The sequence below is a fragment of the Corvus hawaiiensis genome, chromosome 8, assembly GCF_020740725.1.
Source record: "Corvus hawaiiensis isolate bCorHaw1 chromosome 8, bCorHaw1.pri.cur, whole genome shotgun sequence".
Classification (NCBI taxonomy): domain Eukaryota; kingdom Metazoa; phylum Chordata; class Aves; order Passeriformes; family Corvidae; genus Corvus; species Corvus hawaiiensis.
Window position 1 is genome coordinate 14482371 of NC_063220.1, and position 11399 is coordinate 14493769.

The 11399-nt window shown below is 60.2% G+C and overlaps 1 protein-coding gene across 2 annotated transcripts; it reads left to right on the forward strand.

The window, feature by feature from the left end:
* The first annotated feature begins 1477 nt into the window (after window positions 1-1477).
* GOLGA7B (golgin A7 family member B) lies at window positions 1478-11365 on the forward strand. Of its 2 annotated transcripts, none has more exons than XM_048311663.1 (5): window positions 1478-1534; window positions 8857-8982; window positions 9375-9527; window positions 9665-9766; window positions 9881-11365. In XM_048311663.1, the coding sequence occupies exons 1-5, from the start codon at window positions 1478-1480 to the stop codon at window positions 9977-9979; spliced, it is 537 nt and encodes a 178-aa protein (XP_048167620.1). In that variant the 3' UTR covers window positions 9980-11365. The 2 variants fall into 2 exon arrangements, with proteins under 2 accessions (XP_048167620.1, XP_048167619.1); XM_048311662.1 differs by lacking the exon at window positions 1478-1534 and adding an exon at window positions 7681-7790.
* The last annotated feature ends 34 nt before the right edge of the window (window positions 11366-11399 follow it).

Sequence of the window (11399 nt, forward strand, 5' to 3'; positions counted from 1 at the left end):
AAGCTAGAGCCCGAGCAGTGGGAGGGTCCTGCCCAGACAACATTCCCCCATTCCCTTGGAGATGAGGGGTGCAAGTCTTAAGACCCCATTAGAAACCCATTTGTCTCCAGGGGTTATCTGGGGCACCCCTCCCTTTCCTATAATCGATGCCCCTGCCTGGCCAACGGGCTTTGGGCTGCCGCTGGCCCCTGCCCACCGGATAAGGCACCTCTGTTAATGGGCGATAAAGCAAACAGTCCAGTGCAGGCAGTGATAGCAGCTGCTCTTTGCCCTGGGCTGGGGTCAGGGACTGTCCCCCCAGCCCTGGCGGGGTCCATCTGCTTCAGGGCAATGCTGGGAACCTCAGCTGCATAACCTGCCCTTACCTGTAGCCTGCCTGCCCTGCCCATGCCCTCTGTGCTGGGCTCAGCGCCCACCACTGCATCAGCCAGTGATGCTTGCTCCAGCCCGAGGATGGGCTGGGTTCATCCCACCCCAACCAAGCCCCGGAGATGGCACCATTAATGTGTAACTGCCAGGGAGCCCGATAAGATACAGCAGCCTGTTATCAGGGCTGCCTGGTAGCAGGAGGGAGGGTGATGGAGGCATCAGGCTGTCACGGCAGGACTAAGATTGTCTGGAGATAAATGCTGATAGAAAATAGCTAATCCGTGATGGATGGGTTTGGGCAGGGCGTAATTGCCTTGGGAACTGGGCTGGGAAGGGGCTGGTGAGGCCTGGGAGCAGGAATGGGGAGGTGGAGGCAGAGGGAGGCTGGGTGTGCAGGGTGGAGCTGCCAGCGTGTGGATGCTGAGCATGGTCACGGGTGTGCCACGTCCCTGGGCTGTTCCCGTGGCACTGCCAGCACTGTCCTGCTCTTGACCATGGACCTGCTCCTGGCTCTCAGCCTGCCCTGTCCCACAGCCCAGTCTGGTGTTTACATCCCCAGTCCCTCCCAGGAAGGTCTTGGGGGTGCTGAGCACTCTGTGGCAGCTGGCACCCCACCAGATGCAGGTGAAAGGCCTGGCGAGGCTGGGGCTGAGGAAGGGTCTCCCTGCCAGCTGACCCAGTCCCTTTGTCTGTAATGATGCCTTCATTAGAGCCTGGAGTCACCTCCTGGCCATGCTGCAGGGCTGGCCCCAGAAGAGTGGTGTCTGTCCCCTGCTCCTCCCTGTGGGCACATAGACTGTGCCTATGCTCTGGGGAGTCCCTGCTGCACTCGCACTGCTTCCTTAACCCTTTCCCACTCAGGATGCCCCAGGGAACGTAGATCTGGGCTGTACCCCAGAGAAGGGGATGGACCCAAGACAGCTGGAGCTGGCACCCTTCCCTGCATCTTGTCTGTGCAGGCTGCTCCAGGGCCCACATCCCCGTTCTGCACCCATGCAACTATCTGTGAGACTGACACCTGCTCCTGTCACTCCAGAAAGCTGGCTGTGCCACCTCTTGTGTCACTGCTTGTGCCACTTGTCACAGCAGTGAGACCGGAAGCGGGGCCATGGGGACCGCCACCTCTGCAGTGGAGACCTCAGGGACAGCCAGCCAGGGTGGCATGGTAAGAGCACATCTCCTGGGGGTGCTCCCTCGACATTTCGGACCCTCCCTGTGGAGGACCCGTGCCTGGTTGTAGCACAGAGCAGAGCTGAGCCAGGGCAGTAGGAGGCTCCCGAGAAATGAGAAGCTGAGCAGGGTTCCGGCCACCTCCTTCCATCCTTGTGTCCCACTCTCCTGCCGCAGCTTTGGGTACTACCGACCTTGTTTCTGTCAGCAGAGATGCATCTCCTGGGCCTGGGTGGATGGGCTGAGCGGGCTGGGTGGGCTCCCTCTCATCCTCCTCTTTTCCTATCCTTTCATCCTTCCTGTCCCACTGGTTCCTGGGCTGCAACAGTGCTGGGCATGGGCTGCACCCAGTGTGGAGCAGGGGCCTTTGGGAGAGGGATAGCGCACTGCGGCTGGCCATGCAGAGAGCCTCAGGAGGGGCTGGCACGCTGGGACTGTCCGTGCAGGGACACGTGTCCCACGGCGTCCAGCGGCTCCCAGGAGAGAGCACCCCGGCTGCGCGGCAGTGCTGGGCTGGCAGCACGGCTCCGGGGGGGTGGTCCTGCCTGGGAGAGGCCGCAGGAGGTTGGGGCATGACTGGGGACACCGTGGGGTCGAGGTTGCCCGGGGGCAATGTGAGACCATCGGGGTGGGCAGTGGGGAGGGTCAGCAACTGCCGTGCACTTGCCCTGCGCCCACACACACTCCCGCTGTCCGGCAGCCCCAGGAATGTGCTGGCAGCGCTCCCGGCCCAGCTGCGGAGCCGAGGCTGCCCTGGCGCCCTCCCAGCCCCCACCCAGCACCTCCTGGCCCTGCCCAGTTCCTGCCAGCTTGCACACAGACCCTCCCTGTTCGCGGCCGGACGCCCCGATCCTGGCCCCCGGCGTTTGGTCCTGCTCAGCAGGGCAGGGAGGGGGCATGTCGCATGTGGGGATCCTCTGAGGAAGAGTCCCTTTCCCTCACAGCATGCCGCCATGCGTGGGGACCTTCTCTGCAGTGCTGTTTGTCCCTCTCCGCCCCACCACGTCTGCTCCCACCACAGCCCCTTCCGCGGTATGGGAGCAATCCTCGCACAGTCCCTGCTCCCAGCTGGCACCTTTGCTAATGCCAGACCTTGGCACCTTGCTCTGAAACCACATCCTCCTCTGCTTGCCTGTGTGCAGGAGGATGCTGTCTCCCAGCTCCTGTGAACTCCTGTGGGATGTGCTGGGGGGCTGCCTCCACCCTCTGTGGGGGCTCCCAGTGCAATGGGGGCCCTAGAACCACCCCTTCAGATGGACACAGCTGGACTGAGGTGCCACAGAGGAGTGTCCACACTTAGGGTGCCCAGTCTCTAGGGTCAGTGCCCCCAGTTTGGGGCACTCTCCACATCCTGCGTGAAGGGGCAGGCTGGGGCATTTGGAGCTGTTTTCCAGAGGCTCACAGTGTGGGCCCCATGTCCCCGTCCCTCTTCCCTCCCAGGCGCACACACCTGGGATCTCTCAGGAAAGGTTATCAGTGAATCACGCTGTGTTTGTGCCTCCCAAATGTCACCGTTGTCCTCACTTGGGATGGTGAGCTCATGCTCACCACCATTATGAAAGCACTTCCAGTGCTGGGAGAAACAGCTGCCAGGCCCTTCTGTGGCCCCTTTGAAGCAGAGCTGGAGCTGCTGACAGCTCTGACAGGCAGTGGGTGCAGGATGCAGCCCCAGGGGTTGATCCCAGGCTGGTTGCAGGGCTCCAGCTGTCCTCCATGGCCCCTGATCATCCTTCTTGTACTGGAGGGAGGGTTGAGATGCTGGGATGAGGTGCGGCACCATCCACTCAGAGACACAGCAGGGACACCCCCTGGTCCCGGTCTGGGAGCCAAGCGCAGGGGTTGGAGCAGGGGCACTGCTGGGCCATGCCTGCTGTGGTGTGATGGGCACAGGCACACTGTCTGTTGAGGGCTGGCCATAGGGGTACCAAGTGTACCCCCTGTCTGTCCCATGGGGCCAGGGGCAGGGTCTCTGGGAGGTCAGCCAGGGCCTGGGGCAGATATCTGCGGGGTCTGTCTGCAAGACAGGTCAGAGCTGCCTCACTCCAGGTGCAAAGGAAGAGCCAGGCAGAGGAGTAAAGGCAGCTCTCGCACCAGCCATGCCCATCCCTGCTGCTGGGCAGCCTGAAAAATCACCCCTTTGGGCTGAGCAGATGGAGCAGAAGTGTCAGAGCCCTGCCAGTCCTGATGCCTTTTTCCTGATTTTAGAATTAAGAGTTAGATACAGTTAAAGGATAAAAGGGTTTTTATTTGGGTTTTTAATAAGGATTTTTATGGTGTAACAGTTCGTTAAGGTAGAATACGTTGAAATGTGTATTTATGTTATATTGTGTATATAATTTTAAAGACTTTGTAAATTAGTATATTTGACAAAGATGTTTTAATGAGAGGTTTAAATGAATGGTGTGACATTTCTTTATTCTAAAGTATTTTTTTTTCAGATGGGTTTAATTTTAGTTTATAGGATATGTTTTAGAGAGGATTTTGATTTTTTAAGATAGTGTAAGGTTTTTTGGTTTTTAATTGTGAGATTTAGGATGTTTGTTTTTTTGGCTTAGTAGAATATTAGGACTATGCTAAGATAGTAGGTTTAAAGAATTCTAAGTATGTATGTTAAGGATACTGAGAATACATAAAAGGTATATAAAAAGAAAAGGCAAAAAATCATCATGGCATCAGTCTCCCTCACAGTGCAGGGGTCTGGGGAGGGGAGCAGGGCCATGCTGCACATTGGGGCTGCCCCGAGCTGCTGCTGTCCCTGCTCCTACTGCCTGGGATTCCATTGGCTATGCCAGCCCCCTCCACCTCTGACCTGCCCTGCTGGAAGCCATAGCACAGCGTGGCGTGGCGTGGCATAACACCAGCCTGCTCCTTCTGCACGGAAACCAGCAGGGTCTGTCCCTGCTCTGGCTGAAACTGGAAAGTCCATGACGCCACACCCTGCACCGGGGAGCTGGCAGACCCCAGTGAGCTCTGGAGATGCCAGGGTCTGCAGGCACTACAGGCGGGGCCAGGCTCTTTATGGTGATGGGGAATGCTTTGGGACAGGTCCGTGTCCTGCTTGCCACTGGACAAGACTTGGTCCTGGGGAGTATGGCTGGCAGAAGGTGGCTCCCTGTGGTGGGGTGATGTCCCACCAAAGGATACTCCTCAACACATGCAGACACCAGGTCCATGGCCTGTGAGGCATATGGAGGCCAGAACTGAGGGTCCTGTGCTGGGCTCTGTTTGTGTAGCCAGAAGAGACAACCCTGGGGCAACACTACAGGATGCAGGATGATGGGCAGAGCCTGGGGTGGTAGGGGGAGCTGATCCCCCCGCTGCTCTCGGCCCCTCACTGCAGCATAGAACAGCAAACTTCATCTCCTGGCAGGCACAGTATTGCCATGGCAACCGGCAGGACCTGCCAGGCGGGCAGGCGAGCACTGACGTGGCAGTGGCATGCAGCACGGGAAGGAGATGGGATGCAGGGTCTGGGTTTGGGGACATCTGAGGACAGGCTTAGGTGTGTGAGTACATGGCATGTGCACCTGGGCGTGTGCCTGGGGTGCATGGGGTGCGCAGGCAGATGTGGGCATCCGAGTGCATGCACGAGTGCCTGTGCCAGTGTGCATGCACGTGTTTGGGTGCATGGGAGACTTCACACACCACCCTCTCAAGGGGAGTTCTTTGGTTTTGTGGCACTGTCAGAGCAGGGTGTACCTCACTGCTCTGCAGTGTGTTCTGAACCATGGGAGCAGCAGATTTCCCCAAAAGCTATGGGATCCATGGCTTTGTGTCTGTGAGGAACATGAGCCCTCCAACTGGGGTCCCTGACTGCACGTGTCCTTTGGTCCCTTGGTCACAAACCCTGCCATGCTCCAGAGAAAGGGGGCTGCCCACCAACCACCCCAGGGCCCTGCCTCCATTTGCTCTGCCCAAAGCCTGGGCTGGTGCTCATGGCAGGGAGCAGGAGTCAGACAGAGCTACCCCTGTGCTACAGGCAGCAGGCTGTGCTGTGTTAGCTGCGTTCACTGTGTTAGCTGTGTGTGTTAGCCGTGTTAGCTGTGTCACCTGTGTGTGTGAGCTGTGTTAGCTGTGTGTTAGCTGTGTGTGAGCTGTTAGCTGTGTGTGTTAGCTGTGTTAGCTGTGTGTGAGCTGTGTTAGCTGTGTGTGTGTTGTGTCTGTTAGCTGTGTGTGTAAGCTGTGTGTGAGCTGTGTTAGCTGTGTGTGTTAGCTGTGTGTGTTAGCTGTGTGTGTAAGCTCTGTGTGAGCTGTGTTAGCTGTGTGTGTTAGCTGTGTGTAGCTGTGTTAGCTGTGTGTTAGCTGTGTGTGTTAGCTGTGTGTGAGCTGTGTTAGCTGTGTGTGAGCTGTGTTAGCTGTGTGTGTAAGCTGTGTGTGAGCTGTGTTAGCTGTGTGTGAGCTGTGTGTGTTAGCTGTGTGTGAGCTGTGTTAGCTGTGTGTGAGCTGTGTTAGCTGTGTGTGTAAGCTCTGTGTGAGCTGTGTTAGCTGTGTGTTAGCTGTGTGTGTTAGCTGTGTGTGAGCTGTGTTAGCTGTGTGTGAGCTGTGTTAGCTGTGTGTGTAAGCTGTGTGTGAGCTGTGTTAGCTGTGTGTGAGCTGTGTGTGTTAGCTGTGTGTGAGCTGTGTTAGCTGTGTGTGAGCTGTGTTAGCTGTGTGTGTAAGCTGTGTGTGAGCTGTGTTAGCTGTGTGTTAGCTGTGTGTGTTAGCTGTGTGTGAGCTGTGTTAGCTGTGTGTGAGCTGTGTTAGCTGTGTGTGTAAGCTCTGTGTGAGCTGTGTTAGCTGTGTGTTAGCTGTGTGTGTTAGCTGTGTGTGAGCTGTGTTAGCTGTGTGTGAGCTGTGTTAGCTGTGTGTGTTAGCTGTGTGTTAGCTGCGTGTGTTAGCTGTGTTAGCTGTGTGGTAGATGTGTGTTAGCTGTGTGTGTTAGCTGTGTGTGTTAGCTGTGTTAACTGTGTGGTAGATGTGTGTTAGCTGTGTGTGAGCTGTGTTGTGTGTGTTAGCTGTGTGTGAGCTGTGTTAGCTGTGTGTGAGCTGTGTTAGCTGTGTGTGTTAGCTGTGTGTTAGCTGTGTGTGTTAGCTGTGTTAACTGTGTGGTAGATGTGTGTTAGCTGTGTGTGAGCTGTGTTGTGTGTGTTAGCTGTGTGTGAGCTGTGTTAGCTGTGTGTGTTAGCTGTGTGTGAGCTGTGTTGTGTGTGTTAGCTGTGTGTGAGCTGTGTTAGCTGTGAGCTGTGTTAGCTGTGTTAGCTGTGTTAGCTGTGTGTTAGCTGTGTTAGCTCTGTGTGTTAGCTGTGTGTTAGCTGTGTGTGTTAGCTGTGTGTGTTAACTGTGTTAACTGTGTGGTAGATGTGTGTTAGCTGTGTCAGCTGCATTTTAGCTGTGTTAGCCGTGTTCGCTGACAGAGCAGACGTTCCGGCAGGGCCCCGCTCTGCCTCCAGCATTGCCCAGGTGTTGAGGGCAGCGCTGGCTGCTCTCCTGCCTGCTGAGGGCCCTGTGCCCAGCTACTGCATCCCTCGCCCCACCACAGCCCCAGCTGGGAGGCCCCCTTCTTCGCCTCTCGGGAGAGCCTCTGTTCCCCCCCGTTTGGCATTTCTCCGGCTCTAATTGAGCTGTCAATGGGCAGAGATAACAGGGAATTCGTTAGCTCTGCTCTTTGATGTTTGCCCGTGCTCTGATCGCAGCACCAGCTGCAACTCCTTCGAAAACAAACAGCTTCAGACGAGGCCCCTTGGCACGGCGGTCTGCCAGCCCCACGGTCGACTCCCCAAATCCCTGCCGAGCCATCCCCACGGCCGCTCAGACCCTCTGTTACCTCCGGCAGCACGCCCTCGGCAGCCAAGTTTCTCCCCAGGGACCTACAGCCGCATCCCAAAGGTGTCCGGGCTGCGGCACTCGCCGTGCCAGACCCCCGGGACGCACGGCAGCAGCCCTCCCTCGCAGCCCCTCTCCGGGGCCCGCCCCGGGGCAGCCGGTACCGCCGTCCGCAGCAACGGGGCCGCGTCCTCCAGGGGCTCCGTGCCGGTGGCGGCAGGCGCCCATCCGCGGTGCCTCGGGGCGGGCCGCGCGGACCGGGCGGCTGCGCACACGGGGCGGCCGGGCCCGCCTCCGCCTCCCGGCTCGGCAGCACCGCGGACAGCGCCCGGCCCCGCGCGGCTCCGCACGGCCCCGGAGACGGCGCCGGTCCGGTCCGGTCGGGTCCGGTCCCCCCGGCACGGCACGGCACAGCCCGGCCCGGTGCCCGCCGCGTCATGGCCACGGAGGTGGGTGCGGGCGGCACGGCGGGGGCACCTCGGCGGCGGCACCCCCGGGCCGGGCTGCGACGGAGCTCCCCCGCCCTGCGCTGCCTGGGCGCGGCGGGGACAGGGCTCCGTCCGCGTGGGGTGCGCTGGGGCGGGAGGACAGCGTGGGGCGGGGGTCCGTGGGGACAGGAGTGCGGGGCTGGGCGCTGCGAGGGCTCCGTGTGCACAGAAAGGCCGGTGGGGTGCTTGAAGGGGTGTGGGGGTGCAGGGTGGCTGCAGGGTGCCTTTGGTGAAGGGAGGAGCGTGTGTCTGGGTTGGGATGTGGGACTGGGGGTTCCTCTCCCAGATGCCGTGGGTCGGACGCGGGACAGCGTCAGGCGGTCTGTGGGGCACAGAGCAGGGAGTAGCCCCATGTCACCCAGGGGAAGCGCAGGGAGGGGCCTAATGCCCGCCCTTGGCACAACCTGGCCCTCCCATCCCCTTCTCCAGCCACCAAAGCTGCCCCACAACCTGGAGCTCGGGGGCTGGCACGGGCTCTCACACCCCCTGGGGAGTCAGGGTTTAGCACCTGCTGCCGGGGCTGCCAGTGCTTTTCATGAAGATGCCCCACTGCAGCCTGCCCACCTGCTGTGCCACTGTTGCAGCCCCGCTGCCCAGTCCCTGCTCCTGCTTGGCTTGCTCCCATCCTCCCGCCTGGGAGCTGTTGGGTTGGCTGTGTGCTGGGGCGCTGCTGGGGACAGGGGGCTGTCCCTTCCCCGGGCTGTGGCTCTTGCATGCAGGAGCCACTGGGGGTGAGCCCAGACACCAGCCCGGGGCGAGAGCACACGCACTCACCCTCACTCCGAGCAGGGGGGTGCCACAGCATCCTCCCCTTGCCACCGTCCTCCCCTCACCCCCGGCCTCACATCTCCAGCGCCAAGCTGTGCTCATGGCATGACACAGCCTGTGCAAGGGGCCCCCTGCCCCGGGCTGTGTGAGCCTGCAGCCCCTGACACTGGGGAATGGCGCTGCTCCCCAGGCCTCCAGCCCTCCGGCAGGGATGCCCAGCACCCCTGGCTTTAGCCCCTCTCTCACCCTTTGCCCCCAGGTGCACAGCCTGCAGGAGCTGCGGCGCAGCGCGTCCCTGGCCACCAAGGTCTTCGTGCAGCGGGATTACAGTGACGGGACCACATGCCAGTTCCAGACAAAGTTTCCTCCTGAGCTGGAGAGCCGGGTAGGGAGTCTGACAGATTGTCAGGGTAGGGGGGTGCCCTATGGCAGTGCCCTATGGAAGCTCAGAAGGAAGAAGGGTCTGAAGGTGTAGAGACTCATGGGGTATTGTATGGCCCTGGGCCAGCCAATGCTGCTGGGTGCATGAAATCACAGCTGCCTTGGCTGGTGTGCAAGAACTTTGGTGTTCCTGGGGACTGGGAGGCTCTGGTGAAGGCTGCAGGCTCAGTAGGTCTTGGTACGGGTGGGAGGTGGGCACGGGCCTGCAATTCGAGGCATCAGCTGGGCAGGGAGGAGAGGGTTAAGTGCTCTCCAAGTCCCCTCAGGAATGGGGACAAGGCAATGCAGGGAGCCTGTCCCTGGCCAGACTCCTCTTCACCTTGGTTTCTGTCCTAGATTGAACGGCAACTTTTTGAGGAAACTGTGAAAACCCTAAACGGCTTCTATGCTGAGGCGGAGAAGATTGGGGGCAGCTCATACCTCGAGGGGTGCCTCGCCTGTGCCACTGCCTATTTCATCTTTCTCTGCATGGAGACACATTATGAGAAGGTGCTGAGGTGCAGGGGAGGGCTCAGGGATGGGCACAGCTGGCAGTGGGCACAGGGGTGTCACAGGCAGCATGGGACTGGAGGCCAGAGCAGACAGCAATGCTGGCAGGCCCTGAGTGTCCCTCCCTGTGCTGACAGGTCCTGAAGAAGATCTCCAAGTACATCCAGGACCAGAATGAGAAGATCTATGCGCCACGGGGGCTGCTGCTCACTGACCCCCTGGAGCGTGGCATGAGGGTCGTATCCTTTGGGCAGCGGGGTGCTTGGGGGATGGCAAGGGGTGAAGGGAGACCGGGCATGGGTGCTGGGCAATTGGGCTGGCACATGTCACTGATGATCCTTAGCAGGGCCCAGATCGAGATCTCCATCTACGAGGACCGGTGCAGCAGTGGCAGCTCCAGCAGCGGCAGCTCCAGCAGCAGCAGCGGCGGGGGCGGGGCGGGGGGCCGGTGACTGGCAGGGAGTCCCTGCAGGGACTCGTACTGCCGGGACAGTGGCCTCTCCGAGCTCCGCAGGCTGCACTACCAGAGCACCCGCTTCTGAGCCCAGGGAGAGCAGGAGGGGGAGGCCGGGGCTACCCGGTGGGGCTGCCCACCCCCGTCTGCTCTTTGTCCCCCGCAGTGGGTCTGCCCCTGCTCGGACCCGCTGCGGGCACGGACTGGTGCTGGGGCATCCCAGGTGCTTCCACTGAGCCAAACTGTTGCCAAGGGGCTCCTACAGCCCTCCATGTGCTTGGTGCTGCTGCCCCTGCCCCAAGCGAAAGGAGCTTGCCCTGCTACGGGCAGTCCCAGCTGGCAGTGTCCCTGTCACCATGCACTGGGGAGCACTGGGACTGGCAGAGCCTCAGGCATTGCTAGGTGAGGGACGCACACTTAGCCCCATGCCCACAGACACTGACAGCATTTGCTGCACCCCCTCCGTGGGGCAGTCTGCTCTTGGTGCTGTGGTGTGGGCTCAGCTGCTGCTTGTCCACTGTTCAGGGGGCCTGGCAGAGCACTGGTGCCACTTCTTCTGCATGATGGACCATGCATTCACCCCGGCTCCACCCCACACACTGCCCCATTGCTGCTCCCCGGGCCCCCTCCCCCATCTGGCACGGCATCTTTGCCAGCAGCATCCTTCAGCACTGCCATGACACTGGGCACTTGCTTCTGCTCCCTGCATGACCTGCTGCCAGCCCCAGCTGGACCCAGGAATTTCTTCAGCCCAGTGTGCAGGGCAGGGAGGTGCAGTGCTGGGCATGATGCTGCCCCTGTGCCATGGGCCCTGGGCTCATTCATGGCCCAGCATAGTTGAGGCTGAGCTGTGGCATGGGTGAGGCAAGCTCCCTGCCCAGTCCTGGCAGAGCTTGCCTGTACCTGGCTGCCAGCAGCCCCCTGCCTCCTCTGCCCCATGACCTGCCCTAACGCAGGGAGGGTGCCCAGTGGAGCAGCTCCACAAGGACCCTTCCTCTCTCACTGCTGAGCCCTCCCCTGCCCACGTGTCCTGCATGCATCTGCCACCAGCACCCCAATTCTCAGCCTGGCCTGTAAGAGGGGACCTCGAGAGGCACCTGGGCCTGGCTGCAAGGTGTGGGGGTTCATGGTCCAGGGTCAGGTAAGGGGAAATAGGAGGGTCCCTGTGACATCCAGCACCCTGAGGAGAAGAATTCCTATCTGGGTGCAGGGCTGAACCGAGCTGGCATTTCTCTCCTGGGGATCTGGAGGGAGGACTTGCACCTGTAGGACTCCTTTTGGCTTGGTCATGACGTGTGTGTGGGGTGGCCCTGGCCTCAACGTTCCTGCTAGAGCCCCCCCTGCATGGAGACCTTCCTCAATAAACCCCACGCTTCTTCCCCCACTGCCTGCCCTGCATCTTCTTGTGTTGGAGAGGT